The following is a 26,613-nucleotide window of genomic DNA, read 5'->3' as shown; positions in this document are numbered from 1 at the left end:
TCTTATCTTTAAGGCCTGATGGAAAGATGTGGCAAAAAGGGGTTCCATGGCCACTAGCATTCAGTGTTAAGTGCCAACAGTTGGATGTCAGGGCAAAAAGAAACCAAATCCCAGGGGCCTTCTTACTTCCCTTTCATTTAACTCTACCGCTATCCCTCTTACCGCTCACGTGGTAAGCACTCAATAGAAAGTGGATACAGACAGCTGAGTGGACAGAACAGAACAAATTTATTCCCACAGCCTTCTTTCCTGATCAAATGGGGTTTGGCTCAAATTAAAATCATATATAGATATATAAAATTCTGTATCAGATTGAAGCTCCTTGAGGGAAGATATCTTCTTATTTATCTTTTGAGCTCTAATGTTTGGTAAAATGTCTTGCACATTTCTTGAATTAATAGGTGTCCTTAATAATGGAATAAAATATTTTGTGTGTATCTACTATACATCTGACAATTTACATGCATTTTCTTATTTAACCCTCACATAGAAAATGAAGAGATCATGAGCTGTTCTCCAAAACTGACACTCTCCTTTCCATAGTATAGGGTTGTTGCTGGTCAGCAGCTGCCCTAGCTGCCAGTTAGGGATTAGCCATCCCAGTCTCCTCTGCACCCAGGTTAAGCCAGTCCTCACAGATGGCATGTGAACAGACATTGTGCATCACTTCTAAGTCAAGACCGGTAAGAAGTGAGTATATGCCTTCTTCATCCTGTTTCTACTTCCACTGAGGGGATGCGGGCCATGAGACTCAAGGGGATGGAAGAGTCTTTCAGTCACCAAGCAGAGGAAAGTCACCCACTAACCAAAATCACCTCTACTTTTGAGAACACATGAGCCTGTTTAAAAGCAAGAGACAAACTTCTGTGTTAATTCATTGAAATTTGGAGGGTTATTTGTTAAAGCATCTAGCACTGCTCCATCTAGTACTTCAATCTTACAAGGAAGGTGTTTTAGATTTAAAAAGCCAAATTCAATGTTAAATAAATTGCCTAAAGTAATGCCTGAATGACAGCTCAGGTCTGCCCAACACTAAAGTCCTTATTCTTTCCACTAGGCAGCATTATTGAGGTGCTTTGATGTTGAGAATAGAAGGTATACATCCATGAAACTACTATTTCTCCATACTACCAGCTGCAATCCAGGCACCACGAGACTAGTCATATACCTCCCTAAGCCTGGATTGACAACAAGGTTCATAGGGGCAGAGGCCATATCAGTGTTATTCATTACTGATAAATATATTCAACTACCAAATGAAGTACCTGGCACTCATGAAGCACTTAATAAATTATACATGATGACTGACTGGCTGGGTGGCTGGCTGGCTGGACTGACAGATGGATGGATGAATGGAAAAGAAATATCCCAGGAAGAATCTGATAAAAGAAAATGAACCACCTTTTCCCCCCACCCCACATCCTCTTACAGCAACCAATAGCTGAAGTTGCTTTTGTAGGTTCTGTTTTATACCTTCTTGCCCTGTTCAGTTCACCTACAATGTCTCTCTCAGCCTTATCATGAATCTATAAATTCCCACTGGTGAATTTCACGGAACAGGGATATATCTTTCAAGGTCTAGCATTGCTCTCCTCCCTCAAGCAGTAATCAAATCAAGTTCTATATCCAAACTGAAAAAGTCTGAAAAAAACACACATTTTTTTTCTGCTTACTTTTTTTAAAACACAATTTTATTGACCATATTCCCGAGAGGGAGACTCTGCCCCATACCTGGACTTTTTTATGCATTTATTTGTTTGCTGGCAAAGGCAGAGTTATTCTAACAGGTAAAGCTCTAATTACGACTCAGTTGGAATCCACCTGACTCATACTCACCACAACCACAGCACTGGCACCATACACACACCATACAATCATCCAGTGTATACAATCAACATCAGATTTATTTATTCATTTATTTATTTATCTATTTTTAAGAAAACAAGACAGGCAAGGCAGGTATACATGCAGGGTGGAGGAAAGATGGGCAAGCAACCAGTAAAAGCGAACTATCCAAAAAGCCATTTCTAATTAATACAAAGACAAAGAAACCTAGGCTGACCTGGAATACCTAATCTTGGGTGAAGATCTGGGTGCCACTGGCCCAGTTTCATAGCTTTCCCTTCTAGTGACTGTTTAAAAGCCCACAGACTGAGTTGCCCAGCCCAGAACTGTTACATCCCGTCTGTTGCGTTACATAAGGGCTTCCAACTGGAGACAAGAGTCACCAGGCATAGGTTGGGGTTCGGGCCCCTCAGGCCCCCTGTGCCTCAACTCCTTCCTCTGTGTTAATGGAGTACACCAAACCCATCAACATTTCTTATCCTTACTTGTTTGAGGCTCCCTTTTTTTTTTTCTACATGAGCAGGTACCGGGAATCGAACCCAAGTCTCTGGCATGGCAGGCGAGAACTCTGCCTGCTGAGCCAACATGGCCTGCCCTGAGGCTCCCTTTTTAATGTAAAAACTTCAAGACTCACTCTACCACTAGAAAAGCTTTTTCAATTAATAGAGTGCCACAACTGTTATTATCCCCCCACCCCCTGCTTTTTAAAAACATAGACAAGGACATTGAGGCTTAGAGAAACTGGGTGGGTCACTCACCTAAAACCACAGAGCTAGTAAATAGCAAAGCGGGGGCATGAATTCTGGTTTGTTCATCTACAACGCCCAAATTGTTAACCACTAAATTTTTTTTCAAAAGCCAGTATTTATCCAACGATGCTTTGTAATATATTTATATTTTGTAAATCACAACAGTATCGACATACTTTTGAACAATTAGATTGTAGTATGCATTTATGGGAACCATTATTCAGGGTACAGACAACGAACAGTGCTGGGGGTGACCAGCACATGCATGCCAACTTCCATAATTATTCCAGGGGTGTCCCAGAGTTCCACGGCCATGGGCTGCACACCAACAGAAGGACGAGATGATTCTTCAGGTCTAATCCTACTTCTAACTTTCCATAAGTGTGTGATTCCAAAGTTTGAATTCCTGGGTGCCTACTTGAAGCTTTCGTCTCACTTCTGATCTGTCACAGTTAGGGAGGGTGAAATGAGGAGGGCCCCTCTTCCTTCATTTGTAATAATAGCTGGTCAGACTTGGAGTTGACCATATTCCCGCAAGGGAGATTCTGCCCCATACCTGGACTTGTTTATGCATTTATTTGTTTGCTGGCAAAGGCAGAGTTATTCTAACAGGTAAAGCTCTAATTACGGCTCAGTTGGAATCCGCCTGACTCATACTCACCACAACCACAGCACTGGCACCAGCCTTGCCAGTTCTTACCCCCAACTCACCCACCCTTTCATTCTGAACCAGGGTAAAAAATGAAAACAGAGAAGGGCTAAGGAGATAAGAAGAAGACAGAGAAAGGGCAGGTAGCAGGAGGCAGAAACACTGGAGAGCTGGTTGCACGCAGCTGAAGAGAGAATGTGGAATTAAAGTAGTTAGTAGAATAGGGTAGGTAATCATTTAATATCTGCCTATCTCAAGTATAAGAATTCAGATGTGAAAAATCTGGGTGATGTACCTCTAGAACAGAGAATACAACATTGTCACTCAGGAAAAGAACCAGAGGCCCTCTATTTCCCCTTCCCAGCTGGGGAGTGGCTAGAGGGTAAATTACATTTCTAAGCTCCCCTAAATCACACAATGTTACATTTATGGTGGTTATTAACCAGAGTGAATAGGATACAGATTCAGCATCATGATGTGTCATGGGTTTAAGGAGCAAGCGATAGAGAAATATCCCATAAACAAGCATGTGGGTTGGCCTGATCTGTTGACTATTGTTGTATCAGAGAAATAAAATCATAATAATCACATAGCAATGTTCTCAGCAAGGCATTTTTTAAAAATAATTTCTCGAGTGAACATCAAAAATAAAAGCCCACATACTCATCAATTCTTACCCATTATTTGAATCAGTAGGAGATGCTTAGAGTGTGATCCCAGAGGGCAGGGACTATGTCTCTACTCTGTGCAAGGTTAACAAATCTTTAGCATGTAATGGGGCTAGATTATAAGGTCCACAGACAGGGTTTTGGTTCAGCTCCAATAGGTTAAACAAAATTATAGTTGAGGGCCAGTGTTGGAAGGAAGAGGCAAGAGGGAAGAGATGGACTCCCTGAGGACATCGATTCTACTTCCCTAACACTGAACAGGCACAGTCATTCAGGGCAGTTGTGCTACCTTTTCAGCAAACATCGTCCACCCCATTCATTCTCTGCAAATCTGGTCACCTCCCTGCTCCAGAACCACTGACCAGCCCTGGAGATGTCCTCAAGGCCCTGCATGATGGGGCCCTACCTCCCTCATGTTATTCTCACTTCAGTCACCACACCACCAGCCCCACTGGCCACCCTTCTGTTTACCAGACCTGCCATGACTTCTCTCCAGCCCTTCACACCTGCCCTCTTCTCTGCCTAAAACTCTCATCATCCTGTCCCTTTTCTCGTCCCTTCTTTTCTTAGCCAGCAACTACTCAGTCTTTAGGTCTCCAACCTCAACACCAATTTCTTGACCCTCCTCCCCCTACATTAGGTTAGGGTCCCCGATTAAAAGTTCCCTAGCACCCTCTGCTTCCCCCTTTGCAGCACTTAATACACCTGTAATGATTTAATTAATTTTAAATTTAATTTAATATTTGTATTCTTGGCTAAAGAACAAGCTCCAAGACAACAGAAACTATCTCTTTGTCCACTCCTGAATCCCCAGTGGCCAGCACAATGTTTGGAAGGTAGGAGATGCTCAACTAATATTGCTGCTTCTATCCTTCCCTCCTGTCTCTCCCACACACACACCCCGCCCCATAATTCAAAGTTTCACATATGGGCACGAGGCATGCTCAGCCCTGAGTGGCTCGAGTGGCATCATCCAGCTTGCCTCCCCCTCACACCCAGCGTTTTACGACTTAACAACAAAGATATCCCAAACCAGTTCAATTCCACTTTCAGCCCCTCCATGGCCACTCACGTGGTCGTGGGTTAAAAAACTACTCCCCAGGGACCAGCTCAGGAATGGTGGAGGAGGATGTGAGGGGTGTGGGACCCCACGGGGATGTAAATTACAAGATGTCATTGCAAATGTGATCTGAAGTGCGAAGCGGACACACTCATCACTCTGCTTCCACGAACACGACCCCTGCCCTAAACACTCTGCCACCAAGGCCAGGACTCCTGACAGGAGAGCGGCAGCCGAGACGGAGGGAAATGAAAGACAAGGCAGGGGCGGCGGGGGGGGGGGGTTGGTCAGAGCTCAGCCTTTCCTGTCAGTTCTCCTCAGGGTACAACTGGAGCTCTGTGCACGGTCTCTCGGATCCAACATTCCTCCTGGAGGACTGAAACATAAATGAGAAAAGGCATTCTCTCCAGCCTTCCTTCACAACATTCAGACTTGGGAGAAAAGGGTCAGAGCTTCCTGACCGTGTATGTTTTGTGTCAAGTTGGGAGGAGAGTGGGAGACAAGAAGAAGAACATAAAGAAAAGGAAGACAAACAGATGGAAATCAGAGAAGTGTAATATTTTCATGGTTGATAAAGTTAAAAATGAAGGCCTTTGTGTCAACTTTTACTCTTAGAATTTCTTTGTTGTTGATAACTGTAGGAGGATTTGACAAATTTTGCTAAAATTAGATGCACTACTAAAAGAAAATAAGACATAGCCTATGTTCAATTTGTTGTAAGACTTCTGTTTTGAAAGAAAATGGCAACTAATGGAGGTATTTAAATTACCCATAGTTATGTAATCTGCATTGGATTCAGTGAAATTTGGTTCTATGCTTACAAGTTTTATGGTGATAAATGACTACTCTCAATGAGGTCTACAGAATCACATTTGAATACTTTCAATTTAGATACACCCTTTTTTCAAGGTGCTCAAGGTACTTTAAGTGTATTTTAAATTTGTCATCATAATATCACTGTCTTAGGGAAGGCATTGTTCACTGATTTGACATATTGCTTTATTGTTTTTCAAAGGACTTTTGCTAAGGAGGTTGTGCTGTACAGTAGATATAGTATAAGCTTTAGAATTGTTGATGACAGAATTAAAATGCCAATCCCTCCCTTTACTAATAGCTACTGTTATTTGGCCTCAAGCAAGTCACTTAGCTTCTTTGAGCTTTGGTTTCCTCATCTATAAAACAGAAATAATGTGTGTTACCTTCCAAATCTATACTTATAATAATATATATGAAAGCCTCTATATTTAAAACAATATCTGCAAGCCCCTGATAAAACAGAAGCTGTCATCATCAGCATTATCATCTTATGTATTTGTTTGTTGTAAAATATAGCAAGGCAGGTTTTATAAATTACCTTCATTTCAAAAATAAGGAAGCTGAGGCTGAGCTGACTTACATAGCACCTAGTATCACAGAGCTAGCATACCTTAGGGTCAGGATTAGAACAAAAGGCCCCAACTCTCATTCAGTCCATCAGATTAGACCTGTCTCCATATAAGTTGCATGCACATATATATTCCAGCCAAAAAACTGTTTTTCTTAACAACCCCAGCTTACTGGCAGGACTACATTAAAGAAGAAGCAGATTCTCACTGCCAGGAATAATGAAGTATAACTGCAACCCAGTCCTGGTTTTGTAATTACACAAACCAGGATCCAAGTCCAGGCTCATCACACACCTGGGCAAGTTACTTAACCACTGGACCTCTGTTCTCTCTTCTGAGAAAAAATAAATAAATAAGGGAAAGTTGAACAAATCTATCACTCTTCCTGATCTAAAATTCAGGACTGTATGAACCCCAGAAGCTTTAGTAACCTTAGACTTAGCTTTTCTTTATATGCTTTTCTCTTTTGACCAGCAAACCCCCCTTTTTCCCTTCAACATCTCCACTGTTACACCTCATGCTTTCCCTTTGGTAACCTCTCTGCAATCATCACATCAGCTATTTCCTGACTTCAAGATGCATACGTTGAATAGTACCATTGCATTTTCATATTTCACACTAACACGTTTATACTTAACTGTGGACTATATTTATAGCATAGACACAAGTACACAAATCTCTACCCACGTGGGGAGACATATATCATCCACAGAAAGGAAGGTTAAACACTTTCTTTAGTTCTCAATTCTATCTTGTAAAACTATGGAATGAACATTTGTGCTATATCCATCCCTGCTTTGCAAACATTTTCACCCCCACCAGCCTCTTCCATACACAGTCATGTACATGCATAAGAGTGCATGTATTTAACTGCTTTAAAATAGGAGCTCCATGACCAGAAGGGCGGACTGATTTAGAAAACACCCTGCCATAATTTTTCCCTCCTCCTTATTGACACCAAGGCCAATTCAGGGCCCCATTCGGTTCTATCCAGAGTAAAATCCTGTCAATCCATTGGGGTAACAAGAAGAAACCTTAAAGGAAAGAGAAACCATCTCAACACCATGCCTGGCACCTAGAACACAGTACATGCTCAATAAATATCTGCGGAATGACTTAATGATGTATCATGGTATAGAAAGAAGACACTGAGCATATATAGGAGCAAAAATTATCTACTACAAATAATAATCCCAACTCAACTGCCACTCAACTACTAACAAGGACTATCATTTGGAGTATCCCGGAGGGAAATGAGGTTTCTATTAGCAGAGAGCTAGGAGGCCTTTTGCCCATTGTGATGGTTAATTTCATGTGTCGTGTTGGCTAGGTTATGGTGTCCAGTTGCATGGTCGAGCAAGCACTGGCCTGACTGCTACTGTCACAGTACTTCATAGATGGATTTGCGCCTAAAATCAAATGATTGCATCTGCAGCAATGGAGCTCACCCTCCGCAATGAGGGGAGGCGCTTCATCCAAGCAACCGGAGACCTTAAAAGCCAGAACTAAGGATATCAAAAGACACAAGAAAGAATTTCTGTCTCTACTTCAGCCAGCCAGCTTCTCCTGGGGAATTCAACTTCACCTTCATCAGAGTTTTTAGTTTGCAACCTGCACTCTGGAGCTCAGACAAGCTGGATTTCAGAATCACCTTTATCCGAGTCTCCTGCTTGTGGCTTGTGCTACGGAATTAGGTCTTACCAATCCCCTTCGTCATGTGAGCCAATTCCTATAAGAAATCTCTTAATATTTATGTATATATAATATATATATTGCATGTATGTTTGTATATATGTGTATATATATATTTTTTTATCACACACACATATTTCTATCTCCTATCTCCTAAGTAACACAATCAACTCTTTCCCATCATTCACGCATATGGAGAAATGGTGACTGAGATAGAAATAATGTTGTCTGACAAAAGGAGATGCTGCAAGTAGCAGTCCTTTTCCAGTAGTCTGGAGCTATGAATGGACAATAGCCAGTGGGGAGAGGAGGTGGTGATCCATTAGACAAGCAGCCACTGCAGTGTGAGAAAGAATTTAAAAAGCAGTAGCTTCTGGACTAGAAGCAGCCCCAGCATCAGTGTAAAGGCACTGAATACCTTTCCTTCTACTGACTCAGCTCCTCAGAGCAGCCCCAAGGCCCTAACATCTCCTCACTCAGCCTGGGTTTCCCCACCTCCAGAGTTCTCATGCCTCTTCCCTCCCTCCACCCATGTATTCCGTGCATCCTACTTCCCCCTTCACCCATCTTGAGCAAAGAAGATGAGTAAATGACAGGTCTGTAAAATCTCACCAGGCACTGGTGTGGAGATGTTATATAAATACCAAGTGTTATCATACAATTATCACAGAAATTTAAATTGGGCTGGGGGCCCCGGGAGTGCGCCTGCAACACCTCCCCCACATTCTCAGCACCAGAGAGACAGCACTCCGAGAGGAAAACTGTGCTTTCCTCGATCTTTAGCTACTCGGGAAACTCGTGTATTAGGGCAGCCTCCTTACAGAAAACCCTCTAAAAATACCTATCGATATATATTTAGCTCCAGATACCCTCCTCCTTCCACAGGCTTCAGGTTGAACCACACAGCCTGCGCCCCTGGCGGGAAGCTGGGCACATGCAATGGCAGCTCCCAGTTCGCATGCAGAGCTTCCTGCACTTCTGTCTTTCCCATTTCCTTTTCTTTTTGTCTTCCCTCTCTCTGCTTGGTTATCCTCATTCTACCAAACTGCAGCATAGGACTTGGAGATGGCTCACCTTCTCTTTTGTATACTGCCCTTTTCTCGAAGTTGATTCCAGGTGAGAAAGGGCAGTGCAGCCTCTAGAACGAAAGCGCCTGGCCTTAGTAGAGAAAAAAGGGAGAGCCCCTAGGCTCAGATATACCTGCCCACTCTCCAGAGTTTGCACTATCCACTCCATAGTAGAGAGAAGAGTCAAAACAGGCCATGTCCCACCGCAAAGCTGGCAAAATTGATGGCAGAACATGTTTTGTTTTTTAAAGGGAAAATGGACAACAGTGGCTCCGTAATATCACCAATACCTAAACAGACAATTGAAAATAAAGATTTCCTAAATAGAAAGGAACAGCATGCTTTTTATCATTTAGTCTGAACCTGAAGACACATAAGGGAAATCGACTTAATTTCTAGGGCAGCACAGGAGCAGCCAAAGCCATCACCGAGCTCGGGAGGCAGTGTGGCTTAGAGGCAGCACCCGGACTCTGGGGGCAAACAGGCCTGAGTTCAAAACCATGTAATTGTCATATGTCTTTGGACAAGTTAGTTAAATTGTCTGTGCTTCAAACTTCCTCATCTGTAAAAGGGGTATGGCTAGTAATCAGGCCTGATATTTATTGTGTACCATTTCTAGGATTTGAAATCAAATATATATTTAAGTCATCCTTGGCATCTGGCTCAATCAGTGGCAGCTTTGCTCCTATGGTTAATGCCTGGTGATACCCCTGCTTTCTCCTTGGCCCCTTTCCCCCATCCATTAGCCACCTCTAAGAGGGCAGGCCTTTAATAGTCATCCTAACCCCACCGTTATGTTCTAGGAAGCAGTCCCCAAGTGGCAACCACTGACAACCTGTGAAAAAGGCACAAATGACTGGAAGCCCACACCTCTTAATGGCCTCACGATTGAGCTCCCAACTTTCATTTCCCTCACAGAGTGATCAGAATGTGAACAAACTGGGAAGTCATATCACATTAGAGAAATGGAGATACTGCCTGGCTCGGCCAAACTAAGGGGAAGAGGTGGGAACAGACAACCCCTACCTACCCACAGCCCCCAGTTTCCCTCAGGAGTCTCTCTTGTAACAGTAGCAAGGGAATCCATGGATGGGGCATGTGATTCAACTCACTTATGGAGTACCTACTACTTGTCAGACACTAGGAATAAAGATGAATAAGGTTCATAAGATGCATGGGTTCCTAAACCCATGGCTTAGGAGAGCAGGGAAATAAGGGAGAGGGCTGCATCTTATGAACCTTATTCATCTTTATTCCTAAACCCATGGTTTACAAGAGCCACTGAGCTCATATTATCCCCTATTCACTTGCCCATGTAGTCCAGATTCTATGACTTACTAAGACTAATGCGCAATAATGATTTCAAATAATTTAGAATTCCCCAGGTGGCCTGACAAGAGTTTAGAAACAGCGTCTCCTGAATTGCTGCCAATATAAAAGAGATCCCAAGTTCCGTAAGGCAAAAGTTTGTTTAAGGAATAGCAAATTCCATTAACTATCTTTCAGCAGAAATTACATGCTCTTTGGTGTTTCTTAGGCTCAGCATGCAACACTACTTGTGTTGAATAAATGAATGACTTTATGAATGAATGCACAAATAAATCAATTAACAAAGAAATCAACTGGAACTTTGGATCCAGTCCTTTATGCATTAAATCACATTATGCTGAGGGTTAAATAGTGTATCATCTTTACCACAGAGCAGGGATTTATATTCGAAGTCCACAGAGAAAAGTCTTAGGATGAACACGTGAGGCTCTGGTCCTCTTCACCCACTCACGAAGCTCTGGCTGTGGGTTGAGAACATTTGCCTGATTGTGCCCCTCTCCCCTAAAGGGACTTACAATCACAGATCTACAAAACCACAGAGCTCTTGAGCTTGTGAGGTGACTGACAGTGTGAGAAAATGAATGTGAAGAAGGAAGTTGCAACCTGAAGATCTGGGCTCAAGTTCTGAATCTAGGACCAACTAATAAGTCCGCATAGCCTCTCTCTAAACCTCAGTTTCTTCATTGGTTGCAATGAGGATTAAAAGATCCTTTTAGGGGGATTATGAGAATTAGGTGAAATAATGGATGTAAATGTACTTTCAAATCCATGAACTCCCTCAGTTTATAAGCTTAAGAATACTCAAGGTCAGAAGGTCAGAGACTTTAGGTAGAAAGTGGTGGCCCAGGTCTCCCACTACCTGCCTTGTAGCACAGGTCAATGACAGAAGGTCTCACCCTGCACCAGCTCCGTCTGGCACCTCAGCACCCACCTCCCCACCCTCCTGTCACGCTGAGAGCTGAGAAGTTGCACTGCCTCAGCCCTGAGGCACTGAGTCGTGCTCCAGCACCTGTCATTCCTCCTGTGCACAGGAGGAGAATGTGAGGTGACACCTGGAGATCAGGTGGGAAATAACAACTGTCAGCAGAAACAGATGAGGGTGCAAGTGTCAGGAAGGCAAAGGGGAAGACTGTGTGGCTTGGAGAGCTGGCTGCACAAGGCAGGGCTAAAGGCACCAGCCTCGGATCAAAAGCCCCAACTCCTGGCCATCAAGAAATGGGGTTATATTGGGCAAATGACTCAACCTTTCTGAGAACAAGACAACTAATCTCTAAAACCGGGCTGTCATGCCTGCTCTGCCTGCCTCACTAGGTTGGTAAGAGGCTTATATAATGTTATTACATATTTCACTGAATCTAAGATCCCATCAATTGTAAGATGCCCCATTATTTTATGTACTGCAAAGAAAGAAAGAAAGAAAAACTGCTGCCAATTAAACTATATCATGACATTAAGTGTCAGACACAGCCTGATCTTAGAGATGTTCAAACATGAAAAATGCACAACTTAGAATCGATGCAATGCAGTAAATAAAAGTACTGAGTGAAGATAAGAATAAATGTGATTCTTCATTCCTGTGAGAAAGAGCCACAACCCTCAGCATGGATCTCCAGAGTGCTAAGCTCCTACCCCAGGAGCGCATTCACACAGGAATTAGGGAGAGAGAAAGAGATCAGGGGCAATCTTTGGGCAGAGGCCTTGCAGGAGTGGGTAGGTTTGCAGGAGGTGCAGAAGCGAAGTCCTGTTGGTTCCAACAGAAAGTAGTGACCTGAAAAGACCATCTGCAAAGGCAGCAAGGTTTTAAGAGCCACTGAGAAAGAGAGGTGTGAGGCAGTGTGGAGAGACCAGAGAGGAGCATCAACATAGTCAAAGGCTCAGCACCTGCACCCCTCATGTGCACCCCATGGGCAAGCAGGTGAGGGTCCAGCACAAGGACCCATGGAGAGTCAAAATGAATAGCTTCCTCAGCCACATGGCAAGTGTTATCTAAAGGCACGCATTACAGTTCTAATGAGTCTTCTCTTATTCAGGTTAGAGGTTCCAGGGTTCCCCCATCTTTCCTAACCATCAGAGTTCCCAGAACCTGTACCACCAGAATGGCCTGACTTCTCCTTTAGAAATGCTTCCATATGTCAAATTGCCTCTTAAAATGTGACAGCTAAAAAATGTACATTGGAGCATCTTTAATCATTATTTGTTGGAGCAAGAAACAGAAAGCAATTTGTGTCTAATAACTGCAAAAATGGAGAAGTAAACTGTGTACATCTCTTTGATGAACTGCTGATCAGCCCTTACAGATTTTTACCAAAATATGGAGTAGCCTGTAATATGCGCATATTGAGAAAAGGCAGCAAAGTTACAACCATTCAAAAGAAAGTATGCTTAGAATAAACTGGAAGAAAATTCCACAAAATGAAGTTTTCTTAATCAGTGAACATTTTTCTCTTCTTTTCACTTTTCTGTATTTTCTATATTTTCTTTAATGAACACATAATAGATCAAAATAAAAACAAATGAACAGATAAGCTTCAAACGGCCTCTGACATGAATAGACTCAGTAGGACCAACAGTTCCTAAAATCTTAACATATAATACATATATATTATACTACTTTTCTTCTAGACAGAGCTACAACATTTCTAAATGGCGCAGATTCTCATTTAGGCTTTTTCTAATAGTGCACATTATATTTTAGGGACATTAAAATATCACCCAGGTGTGTTGTTTTCTATGACAATATATTCCTGAAACACTGTATATAAACTGTCTTCATACGTGAACTCATATTTAAAATGAAATATTAGAAAAAAACTTCAGAAAGTCCTTTTATAAAGCAAGAGGTATTTGTAACCATAAACAGTCATCCCTATCTATCGATTCCATATATCAAGGGGCTCGCATGCAAGTTCCATTTGTACATTCCAGCGTATTACTAGAAACACAGCTAAAATACAGGTTAAAATATGTCTACTGCACAAGACAATAACTAGACACTAATGTTTCCAAGCCCTTAACTCTACCTACCCCCACACCTCTGGCTACTGCCTGGAAAAAATGTTCCTTTTTCTCTCCTTAAATGCTCCCATTTCCTTTGGGTCAGTCTTAACGGCCAGCTGCCTGTTTCCCCCCTCCTCACCTTCCTACCCCACTCTCTCTTCTTTTTCTTACAGAAGGTTTGAATGATTGCCTGCCAGGCAGCTGGATAAGGGACTTTCCGTGCCAAGTCCCAGCACCCGACGTGGGCTCCCTCAAGGAGCCTGGACCGTTCCCTCCCTGCAGGCACCAAGAGCCACCTGTCACAAAGACCAGCAGGAAGCCACAAAAGCCCAGGCAGGCAGGCCCACCACGCCATTCCCAAGGGTCATCGCATATGCCACCAATGGTGCTGGGTCAGCCCCAAAGTCCTAGTACTACATTCATTTCCAAAGGAGTGAGTTATCAAACATCTAAGTAAATGGCATGTTATCACTCAAGCTGCCAATGGCACTGGGTCAGCCTTAAGGTAGTAAATACTACACTAATTTCCAAAGGAACAACATCAAATATTTAAATGTGAATTAGTTTTATACTTTCTCATATTAATAAATGTACAAATCATCAAAAATTCTGTTTTCAGAACATACGTCTCGATTACTAGTTCAGAAAATACGGCTGGAGTCTCTCCAACACCCCCAAAGAAACTGCAACTGACTACATCTTTTGGCCCATCTTTTTGGGGTGTTCCTCAAGTCAGGACAAGCTGCCAGCTGACCAGGAAATTTTGCCATCCCCAGGGAAGTTTGTGTTCAGCAGTAGCCAAGCACAGAATGAGAAAGCAGACTTTACTGAGAGTTCCATGGCTTCCGTGCAATGCCCCACGCACTTCAGGTGGGTTCACTGTCCTCAGGCCCCATGCGGAGTCTTAGCCTTTAACTTCTTCCATCTGCCCACACTCCACAGTCTGCTGTTTTAATCCTTTCGTGGCCCACCCCAACCATTTCATGAAGCCACAGGCTCCACACAAAGGAGGAGAAAGAGGCAGAGAACTCACCCACTGAGTACCACGATGAAGTCCATGACATTCCAGCCGTTGCGGAGGTACGAGCCCTTATGGAAGATGAACCCCAGGGCCACAATTTTGATCCCGGCTTCAAAGCAAAAGATCCCAATGAAATATGGTTCTGTTTTCTCCTGTGGGGACAGGGAGCAAAGGCACCAGTAAGAGAGAACTGTGCTTCACCAGACACAGGCAAAGACACGGCCTAGCCACCTCCTCGCCTCTGACCCTTTTTCTTCTCTTATAGGAACACCTGGATGCCTGTGCAGAGCCAGTCCCACGTGCAGATGGGAAGTGACCTTGCTGAAGGACAAAGCCAGACCTCAGGCTGCAGGCTCGCTATGACTCATGGAGTGTACAAGAACAAGGGAAGCCCCAGGGGAAGCAGCTGGAGAAATGGGTGGATGTGGGGGTCTGACCAAAGGACCACACTTCCTTCCCCAACAGTCAATGATCACCCTGGTTTTGACCTGAAGGAATTTGTTCTTCCACTGCTGCCCCTTACATAAGTTGGAAGCTTAAGAGTTTTCATCCAAAGGTAATCAGTCTGGAGCCAGTTACCCACACATTTGGATTTTAAGAAATTTGTTCTTTTTAGAGTGAATACATTAAGTTCTGTGAATCATTTCTTTAAAGTTAATATGGGCATAAGCATTTTGGAAGTTCATGATCATGAATAAACAAACACTTTGAGCATCCTTCATTCTCTCTCCTTTACCTTCCCTTTGTCCTCTCTCTCTACTTGAAATGCCCCCGAGGAAAGGGGAGCAAACCAAAAGGACCTTGTGCCCTGCCCCTTTCTTCTCATCTGCCAGCCATAAAGTGTGTACATAACTGTTTGCAAAGACTTCAAGGTTTTCTGGGATCAGGTGTTAAAAAGATCAGTTCTCTTTTTCTTGTGAATCCCAATAGGGTTTTGTCACTAACTTTTTCCACAGCAAAGGACAAACTAGTTACAGAACTGCAGGGCAAGGAAGGAGGGAAGGCAGGAGGGTGATAGCACAAAGGAGAAGGGAAACCAAGGGAAAAAGAAAAGTGAGAAGGAGGGAAGCACATACCAGCCGGCGGGACATAGGAGTCTTGTCATCCTCTGGAAGGTGCTGCTCCAGGGCCAACACGATGCAGTTGGCAATGATGGTGGCCAGGATCATGTACTCGAATGGCGTAGGAGAGGAGGAATTAAGGAACAAATTCACCAAAGAGGGAAGGATGCAGTCTCCAGCATGGTCAGACATGTAAATACACAACTTTGCCAACCCACATCGTGTCTGGGTGTTTGGCAAGATTTACATGAACAAGCAGGCAGACAGGACAGTGGACAGTCCTTAGCCTATGAAACTGTTACTGCTTCTGCTTGGGCTCTGAACACAAAGCAACTGCTCCAAGAAAAGGAAGACTATAGCCAATCTATAGCTAGACATATGGCAGACACACCACAGATCTTAGTGAATTCAGTGACATATTTGGAAATTAGCCAGGGCTGAAAATGGAGGGGGGAAGAAGGGAGGAAGAAAGATGACTAATGTCATCCCCTCCCTGTTCTCGCCAGGCGTCACACCACAGGACTGTAGAGAGTTGCCGTAACAAGGCTCCAGCTGTGGCTGTCAGTTGCCTTTCTCTGGGACTCACATCTGGAGTACCCTCTGCTAGAACCTCTGCTCAAGCAAGTAAAGAAAGAGCCCTTGGGAAAAAACAATTCTCTTCATGTGAGCTCCCTTCTATGTTAATATCCAATTCTGAAAAATATTTAATGGGGCCAGAAGAAGCTTGCGCTGGCCCACCTTATTTTCCCCTAAGTTTCTGCACCTACAGGCAACAGACGCACCATAAGTCTGAATCCAGGAGAGCAAAGTCCGTGCCGATAGAAACCAAACTACAGATGAATGGAAAATGAATTCAGCCTTTATTCTGCTACATTTTTCTGAAGACAGGTGAGGGGGTTCCCTGTGCCTTTTTGAAAAACAGGACTATGACTCAAGTGCCAGCATCCTGACTGCCACAGAAAGGTTTTGCCACAAGCTCAGGGGGAGGCTGGAGGGGACCTGTTAGAAGAGAGAGAAAGAGGGAATCACCGGCTCCCTCAGCCGAGTCATTCTGCACGTTCGATTTCCCTCCGTAACTACTGTTATGACAAACACAAGCTAGCTGTTGCCACTGGTCTTGCCTGTGTTCTGGCAGATTCTGAAATCCAAGCAGGAGAGAAGAGTAGTAGTTCTAGGAAAGGGGAGGGAAAGGAAGGACCATTCTCCTGTCTCCCCACATATCCAGGCTAGATTGTAAAGGAGGCAGGGCCTAGGGTCTTCCTCAGGGAGTACAGAAGGCAAATCTTACACATGCCCCTGTTGTCACCCCATCCCTGCCATAATCTACATCAAGGTTAAATGAACATTCAGGACAGCTCTGAGGAGGGGGCAAGGAAGAGAAGATCACAACAGCAGAGGTGACTTGTGCAAGGAGATGTGAGCTGTCCCACTAGGCACGTTTTGTCCTAGAGCTAGAAGGAGAGGTTGTGGGGGGTGAGGTGGCTAGCTTTATCTGAACCTTGGGTCTTTTTCATTTTCATGTGGCAACACCATCTCCTAGCTATTACCTTGCATCCCTGAGTCACAGCCCATTCTTCAGCAGCTGGTCTTCCTTCCTTCTCACGTACCAACACTCACACAGGTCTTCATACCTTATGACAGGTTTGCCAGCCTCTGTGCCCTGTGGCTCAATCACTAGATCTGACAATTGGGTGGCGCTCAGAAGCCATCAGAGCTAGCCCCCTGCCTCTGCATGCCACTGTACCTAAACCATCCCAGGCAGAAGGGAGCCTCACTACATGGAGAGGCCTCTGCCTACCTGGGTATTCCTCCTCTTTTAATTTCTCTGGGTACCAAGCCAGCTTCTAGATCTAAACAAGCAGGCAGACACACCACAAGAGTCCTCTTAATTTGTATGCCCAGGTCACCCCATGACACCCCACCCCTACCCACACAGGGCCATGAGTACCCTCTAATAGAAAGTATAGTACTTCTCCTCTCTGACAGAGGCTCTCACCCAAAGCTTTGAACAAATGCAGAGTAACGAGGGACCACACCAGGACTCAGTGTCCCTTAAGCCCTCTGAAGAGGCTGGTTTGTCCTAGGCCTCGTTTAGACATCCAGAATCCCCAAATGGTAAAATGAAGATGGGAACACAGTAGAAGGGGTGGCCCAGGAATCCAAGCGCTTTCCTGAAAACAAGTCTAGGGGATGGATGCTGAAAGGGAACTGATGACATTCCTGCAAGTCACTGATGTCAAATGATAAGAAAACTTGAGCATATCTTGAGTGGTTGTTTCTAAAGTACTGACCATGGAACACTGGTGCCATAGGAAACTGCAATCACACCAACGAAGGACAGCCTGGATTAAGTAAAGGTAAGCAGGTTTCTTCTGAGCAGGACTTCTTGGAACCTTCAATATAATGTACATCACCTCTATGGAGTTTTTTCCCTGTGCTCCATTGCCATGTAGAATTTAATTATTTCTTCTCATATTTATCTGCTCCAAGAAATTATATCTTGGAATAGGAACTATATTTCATTCATCTCTCCACTGGAGATGCTTAGCAGAGCCCCTGATAAACAGTAGGAGTTTAATCAGTGTTAAATGAACGCCATGAATGAATATGAAGCAGCCCTGAGGAGCAGCTGCCAGGGTTTGTAGTCACCCATGCTGGCTCCAGCCTCAGGCTCCTGCTCATTCCCCCCTTGGGTACTGACTCAGAGGCACCACTCCTACTTCTTCCTGCCAGCAGAACTTTAAGGCCAATAGCAATGGAACTGCTGCACCTCCAAAGGAGAGAGCCTGGCCTAGCAATAATGGTCCATAGGTCAGGTTAGTGTACCTTGCAGGTTAGACAGAGATGTGCCTTGGAGGGGTCAAGGGAAGCCCCAAGAACAAAAGCTCAAAGACCAACACCCTTCATACCATCACTGCCAAGAACAGGATGAAAGTCTGTCCAGCACTGTGATTCCCTCTGTCCAGAAATTCAGTGAATCCCATTACATTCTGGGCCTGACACTGAGCACATTTTAGAGAACAGCATCTATCCCTGGGGTCCAGATTATTTGCATTTTGAGAACATATACAGATGCAGCTAATGCAGCAACGAGGCATGGAAACCTGAGGTCCATGGCTTTACCTGTCTTGTTCATTTCTGTATCCCTGGTGCCCAGTGCTATGCTGGGCACAGAGTAGGCACCCAAAAACTGTTTTTAATTAATGGAGTCAATTAATAAATGATTAGCATGGGGAAAACAGAAGTAGACGCATCCTTACAAAAGATATCCCCAGATTTTCTTTACACTGTACACCCATTTGAGCTTTTGTACTATGTACTGTGTACACACATTATCTATTCAAGAAAAGAAACCAGCATGCTTAGAAGATCCCTTTAATGTTAAAAAAAAAATAAAAAAGATAGGGAAAAATCTGTTTTGCAGAGAGGATAACTATCCCTGGGTGGTAGGGTTATTTTCACTTTCTTCTTTACTCCTCTATGCATTGTCTGAGTATTATAATGAGCATGTATTAATTTCATAATCATAAAATCAATCAAAACTGGTTTTATTCTGGAAAAAAAGAAATCAACTAACACAAAAACCCAACCCAACCTGAGGGTAAAGAAGAAGGTGTGGGTCATGGAAATCAGCACAAGAATTCTGAAGGGATCAAAGGAAAGCGAATAAAGGGACCAGACTGAATAAGGAAATGACCATGACAGCGCTTTGAAACCTGTAAAAACACCTCCTCTCTCTCATCCGTCTCACTGTCTGCTCGCTAGAGGCCTCCTTTCATAAACTTCCCTGGCAATCTCCCCAATACCCCTTCACTCCTCGTTCCCTCTGAGCCTGTTAATGAGGACCTGTGTCACTCCAACTCTCCCTTTCCGTCTAGCAGCTTCAAGACAATCATTAGGGAAATGATAAAAATAGGGTCGCTTATTGATTTATCTCCTTTATTCAATGCTCTTTCCTTCGAACGGTTGACTTGTTTCCTTAGCAACACAGCTAATTTGAGCAATGTAGCTTGGCCTACACACCTGCCATTTGTTCATTTCCTTCCCGAAGAAAAGAAAGCTGGGGCAAGGGCAAGGGTTGACCTATGGGCTGCAGGGACAGTGCTGGCTCTGCTTCTCAGCAGAACCCCGGGGGCCTGGCCTGGAAGCTGAGCCCTTCTTCTTACAGAGCAGTACAGCCTCCCCTCCACCACCCCTCAGGTATAGCTGTTTAGGTGCAGGACTGGGAAGGACTCAGGACTCGTACAGCAAATCTAGGGTGTTCCAGGGATTCTTCTACTGGGATTTTCCTACCACCTCTACCGGGATTTTTCCCCTGCACCCCTTCTGCTCTCAGCTGTCTCCGCCCAGAGACTTTTACTTCAGAAGACTAAGGAGACTGAATGTGCCCGGAGGGGCTGAGGGACGACCAGGGATAGGCAGGCGGACAGAAATGTGCTCTCTCCCACTCGAGGCCTAATGGAGGATGCGCTTTTGTGGGGAGTAGCCTTTGGCCACTTAGGTGCTTCCTATAAACTCCTGGGAGGGTCAACGATAAGCCCCAGCCTCAGGAGGCATGCATCAGTCTCCTTTTCTCCTTTCCACCCCTCATCCAAGGCCTAGAACCTTCTCCCCACAAGAAGCTTTTTTCCTTTCCCTCTCTGCAGCCTCCTGGTTTTGGATGCCTACTTCAAAGAGATGGAAGAGTTTCAGAAAGCGGTGGGGACGTCTCTGTGCCGGTCTCTGCACACCTCCCTTACCTGCATATAAATAACATTCGACAAGTGAGATTTTGACTAGAAGACAGTAACAGGAAAGAGGGCCCTGTCTGGTCTGTGACTCTCTCGTAGCAGTACACCAGAGATATTTTAAATATGAACGTTAGTGAAATACAACTCTCTGAGGCTTTCAGGCTATTTTTTATATGCGAAGGATCAGAATCTTCCTTGAGACCTAGAATGCAATGGAGAATATATAGCTGGCAGTGGAAAACCAGAGCCAGGGTTCTCACTACAAAAGCTGCTCCAACATGAGACTCAAGAATCAGGGGAAGGCCACTGACATCCATTCCCATAGAACCAAACGAGAACTCCAAAAAGAACCAAAGCCTAAAATGATAACATAATATGAAAGCCCTATGAAGATGGTAAGGTGTTACACAAATGCACAGTCATTTTTATTAGCCTAATAAATCAGTCTTTAAGCATTGGCGGTGGCTTGAAGCCTTGGAGAAAGCATCTGTTAATGGTCAAAGCCTCTGGGAGTGGGCTGGCTAGCTGCAGCCATGAGCTGACATTAAGAGACCCACCCGACAAGGGAGTTAAAAGAAAATTATGGTAATGGGCCTCCGGGAATAGAGCAAGGACATTTGGCCCAGGACCTCCTGGGAATATGGAAAGCACATCCAAACGCCAGTCCCTAGAGGAGGATTTATGAAACTGATGGCTCTGATGCAATCTCTCCCAATGATTAGAAGAGGCATTAATCACACCCAAGGCCAGGGCTAAGAACAGGAGGGGCTGAACCATCACAGAAGTCCAGCTCCAGTTCCTACAGACCCTGATGGAAATGCAGTGAGATCATGCTGGTGAGATCATATCTCCCCCCGCCTGAACCCCTGAGAAAGATACATCTGTCTTGGAAGAGCAGGTAAAATCGGCAGGATTAGGCCTCGTGCCTAAAACCCAGGCACAGTTACAGCCACCACCGTCACTTCAACAAAGTGTATCTGCATCCGTTATAATCGTCCTCCTCCCAGAGGCTTCTTGCACGAATATCTGCCTCCTAGCCTATCCACAGGTTCCATGAGTGCGATTCTCTAAGCCTTGATAGACCGAAAAGAAAATTAAAACCAACACTGTTAATACAGACTGGGAGCTGGCTCTCCTTCCTGGCCACCCTGTGGGAGGCCCAGGCCAAGAAGGAAATCACAGGCAGCTGGGTCCCAGAGGCTGGTACGCACCATTACATGGCCTCCTTCTGGCTTCTCTGCACTCACTCCTATGGCTGACCTCACAGAGCAGCTCTTTCCAAAGGAGAGCAGCCCAGAAAAGGGAATAAACAGAGGAGACCATACTCCTCGAATGAGGAACTACTGATGGATTTTCCAAATTCCTAAAAACAAATATCAATTTTCTGAATTCATCAATCTCCAGACCATGCTCATATTTGGAGTAAGTCAAGCCGTCAACTCTATTTCCATCTCCTTTCTCAGCCCTTACGTTTAGGTTTTCTATATCCTGGACTGATCAACCAAAGGATGAACCACATCTACCCCCAAGGGCAGGAGGGCTAAGCTCCTGTAATTCTCCACATGAACAGTTATGACCGCACAACTCTAGCTGCATATCTGGAAATTCACACTACTCCCTTCCTTCTCATCCCACGGCAGGAGGAATGCACTGCTAATAAGGAGAAAAATGAGGTGGCAGGCTCTGCATACTTCATGTTGTCCCATTTCATTATCTCATTGCTTTGCTTTCCTTCTTGCAATTTTCTCACCACCCAATTTCTTCCTTAAAAAAAGGATCAGATTGAAAAACCAAACCCCTTTTCTTTTTTTAAAACAAAACAAAACAAAATTGCATCATGTGACTTTCAGCCTTAACATCAGTTTTTTAACTTTGGTTTCCATGGTGGTGGGATGCAACCTGCATCGCCATGACAACAGCTGCCTCTGTTCAAATTCACCATCTGACAGGCAGCCCTGAACACACATATACATCTCTCTCTCTCCCTCCCTCTCTCTTCTTGGCTGTCAAGAAGATGGAAATGCCATTACACCTACTCCTAAAGACTTAAAACCTAATGAATGAAGACAAAGAAAGCAATATCGAGAACATAACAAAGAGGCAGAGAATCCCCCATAAGGCTTTCCCTTTTGTTGGCAGAGCCCCATGCTCTCTTATGGAGGTCAATGGACTCAGTTATTCAAAATAAACGATCCCTAGCATTACCCATTTAATGATGACTGTGAAGCCATGTTCAACTTTCATTGCTTTTAAATCAAAGAACTTTCATCTGACTCCCTTGACCCTGCCCACTATACAAAATGACTGAAAGGAAGTTAACATTACTGTTACCTTGGTTAACCAGTACTAAGGTTGGTTTCAAATTTCATCTAAACTCTAAATTCCCCCCACCACCACCAAAAAAGGGGGGAGTGGCAGTTCTGAGAAATGAAAACAGTACTGGCTTTCCTCTCCTGTTGCCTGTGCCCCTTTCAATCACATTCAGCTGGATAAGTCTTAACAAATTCACTTGTTATGTGTCCCACTGGATCCTGAACTCAAAATACTGTCATTTGACACAGAGTTCTGGTGATCAGGAGACAAATGATTGACCACCACAGAAAAAGGAAGAAAGAAAAGGGGAATATCAACAGCCTCTAGAAGAAAACAAAACCGCAGTGGGAAAACTGCCCATTTCAGAAACCAGAATAATGTGTGTTTTGATGACATTCTGATGAATATGAGCCCATCAAGAGTTCTGATAGCAACCTACATTTTAGGGAAAGAAGACAGTGTGGGCCACAATCAGCAACTACACCCAAGACTACAGACTACTTCATATCAACACCTGCTTCATGGGGCATCAGACAGTCATCTGAATGTACAAAGAAAATGAAATGAGTTTTATGAAAGAGTCCATGGATCATCTCTGGGAGGTTTTTTTTGTTTGTTTGTTTCCCTTCAAAAAAAACCCATACCCCAGTGTTCAAAGACATCTACTGAGCCTGCAGACCACATGAGAAAATGATGCAGGAACCAAGGCTACTCTCCACTTGGAAAAGGGAAGACTTGAGAGAGGCATCACAGCTGTTTTCAAATATCTGAAGAGTGAGCTTGTGATAGGGGACTTAGATGTTTTCTAAGATGTTTTTCTAAGTCATTCTGGGGGGTAAAACTAAGACAAAGGATGGAACACCCACCCACAGGTGGCTTTGGGGGCAATATAGAGAAGAACTTCTACTGTCCAACAGATGAATGGACTATTTTATTAAGTGGTAGGCTCAGTGTTAGGCTAACAGAATTGAACAACTCTCTCCAAGGAGAGAGTTGCCCTGATTTGTAGCATTTACCAATTTCTAAGACTCTCCATAGCTAATTTCAAACTACCAACCTGACATCACTGAGCAAGAAGTTGAAAAAAGATACCCACAATGGATGCTCAAGAGCCAGGATAAGCCAGTTCCAGCACACCACTGAGTGTAAGCTCCGTATCTCTGGGTAACTGTCAAAGATGCTGAAGAGGAGATTCCCGTATTTGATGGGTGTCAAGTTAGATCAACCCACATCTGCACAAGGGTAGGAAGGAAGGTCAAAGGCTCTTCAGCCACCTGCTCAAAGGCCTCCTAGGTGAGCATTATAGACTCTGTTCCTTGGCCTCAAGTTGCCCTAAGGGTCTAGCCCTGGCTTCAGGGAGTCTAAGGCACAGCCCTTATCACAGAAGGCGGGTACCTGCACAGCTGACTGTGCCAGAAGCAGATACAGGTGAATGGTTTTGCAGACACAGTGAAACGTTAGAATTAATCACCCCATTCTCTCAGAGTGAATTCTGGGATACCCAGGGGGCTCCTGCTATTTCACTGTAGCCTACAAGAGAACAGAGAAGAATCAGTCAAGACACAAAACAGCACAATCAAAAAGAAACAGAAACAAATCAGGTTAAAGGTTCACCTCTCACTCTAGATCAGTGGATCTTAGCCTTGGCTACATAGTAATTGCCTGGGGGGATTTTAAAAATTAAGGATACCTGGTCCTATCTCCAGAGATGCTGATTTAATTTGTCTAGGGTACAGTCTGGGCAACAGGATTTTTAGAATTTCCCAGTCTAATTCTAATGTGCAGCCAGGGAAAAGAACACAGCTTTAGATGTGATGAACCCCACAGGCACAACAGTGAGAGCTGAAAGATGCCTTCAAGCTCTATTAACTACACAAATATACTCATTTTACAGATGTACAAACTGACATTAGGGCAGGAATAAGACTTATCCAAAGCCAAAGGAGAGATGAGACTTGTCTAGAACCGATCTCTGGGCTCTCAGTTCCATACCCTGAAAAGCCTAGGAACCTACTATTGGGACAATCAAAGTGTGCTGGCTTCTTGGCTTGGATTAAGGGTTCTAAAGGAAAGGGATCTTTATTTAATTTGAGGTTACTTCTTCCATCTCAGCACTACTCAATTATTCTCACAGAGCATATCTCTTAAGGCAAGGTCTGGAGATTTATCTTTTGGGGGCCTCTGAAAAGCCAAGCAAGCCTTCTGAGGTGATGCTTTCCAGAGCATCTATTCTCCCACCTCCTGAACCCTGGTTTTGGTCTCACACTGGGTAGAAGTCTGCTGCCGACTGGGCACTGTACCATCATTCCACAAAGTTTCCCAGCAACTCACAGGGGATGCTCTCTAGCAAAATTTTGGAAAAAGCAGCATTAACCATTGTCCTGAAATCACTGTTTTCTATTATCACTGGATCAATGCTGGCTGGCTTCACCCCTATGAATTATCCTTTTCTTGGACATTCCTATATTTTCTTAATTGAGTGCTTCCTTATTAATCATGATCCCTATATCCAGCTTTCCGTCCCCCAACCCAAGAGAAACACTAAAAAAACATACTGCTAATAAAAATATGAGGATGCCATAGAAGAGAACAAAGGGGAAAGGAGGAAGATGCTGAGCAGAGAAAGGATATGGAAAAAGGGAAAGAAGACATGTGATAACAATCAAAAGCTCTGAGTTCTAGACTCTGCTCTGCCATTCACTAAGAGAACTGACACTAGCCACTTAACCTCTCTGGTCTTCAGTTTTCTTACAGACAAGAAATAAGATGAGGAGGGGTCCTCTTAGGTCCCTATACTTCGAATATTCTATTTTTCTATCATGCTGCTAGGAAACAGGATGTAAAGGGAAATGAGGGAGAAAGGAGCAGCACCCATCTGTTACAATTAAGAGAAGCCATTTTTTGGTGAAGCTACTAATGTGGACACCCATCAATAACCTATTCAAAATGGAAATCTTGGAATAGATGGTAACACCTTAAAAGTTTCTAAAGTCAGTGGAAATATTTCTAAATTTTCAGGAACTTCTTCATGAGTTGATTGGATCCTCATAAGGGTGGCTGGTAAAGTATGAGAAATAAAGATTGCTTTTCTATGAAACCACTTTAACTCTACTAGTCTCTCTATTGGGATATGAGAATTTCTTCTCCAGTCTCTTTTTATACCTTCTCCTTAAAAAGCTGCAAAGGCAGAGCATTCAGAAAGTTCAAGAAAAATCATTAAAGCTGCTTCCTTCACACCGCCACTTACACTACAGGTGCCCGTGGAAAGAGGGGACTAAGGGTGGGCTACTTGGAGGACTGAAGAACAGAAAATGGATTTTAGATGCTAATACTGAAAGGGGAACCGGCATTTCCAAATCTAAGACCCTCTGCAGGATGATGAGGGAAATGTAGCTGTAGAACTTTTAATGAAGGGAAGGCAAAACAGCAATGAGCCAAGAGTCCAACCCAAGCTCACCTTCCAAGAACACAGGATAAGATGTCTTAGATCCATTTCATGATGATCATGATGATAGGTAAGAGATCTCTGCTCTTCACCCTTCTATTGATCCTTCACCCCTTCATGGTTTCAGCCTCATACCCCATGAGTGCTGCAGATAAAGGCAAGCAGGTCACAGTTTCATTAAAAAGATGCTCTTTTAGGGAAGAATACCTGCTGGCCTCCCAATCTGACCAGCAGCAGCATGGTACAATGGAAAGACAGTAGTCAATGGAGTCGGTCAGGCCACATCTACCTTGACCTTGGGCTAATCATCTGCCAAATGAGAATAATATACACTTCAAGCAGTACTGGGTTAAGTGATACATGTTTCTAAAGCACACCGTGGAATGCCTGTTAAACATCAGGCATTCATTAGAAGTTAGCTTCCTCTGCCTACTCCCAGGGATGCATACCGAGGAATGGAAGGCTCTCTGGGCCTGGATTATGGTCCCTACAGAAAGCCAATGAAATTATATGATAAAAATTCAATGACAGTAAGAGAAAGAGAGAGACGATAAACCTGATGATGGAGCAGGGATTGTTCTGAATCCAGCCTCTTTCACAGA

General features: G+C 43.9%; 1 protein-coding gene across 6 annotated transcripts in view; it reads right to left on the bottom strand.

The window, feature by feature from the left end:
* The window catches only part of CACNA1E (calcium voltage-gated channel subunit alpha1 E), a 422,025-nt gene that overhangs the window by 298,440 nt on the left and 96,972 nt on the right, over positions 1-26,613 (bottom strand). For 5 of the 6 annotated variants that reach the window (XM_077157172.1, XM_077157174.1, XM_077157173.1 and 2 more), the window contains exons 1-2: positions 15,539-15,762; positions 14,475-14,614 (exon numbers count right to left, since the gene is read on the bottom strand). In XM_077157172.1, the coding sequence (XP_077013287.1) occupies positions 14,475-14,614; positions 15,539-15,715 (317 nt within the window). In that variant the 5' untranslated portion in view covers positions 15,716-15,762. Of the gene's footprint in view, positions 1-14,474; positions 14,615-15,538; positions 15,763-26,613 lie in introns of those variants that run through there. The other variant, XM_077157177.1, reaches the window with a different exon arrangement.

Source organism: Tamandua tetradactyla, chromosome 4, assembly GCF_023851605.1.
Source record: "Tamandua tetradactyla isolate mTamTet1 chromosome 4, mTamTet1.pri, whole genome shotgun sequence".
NCBI classification, from domain to species: Eukaryota; Metazoa; Chordata; class Mammalia; order Pilosa; family Myrmecophagidae; genus Tamandua; species Tamandua tetradactyla.
The sequence above is the reverse complement of the archived record's forward strand: the minus strand, read 5'-3'. Positions and strand labels throughout refer to the sequence as shown.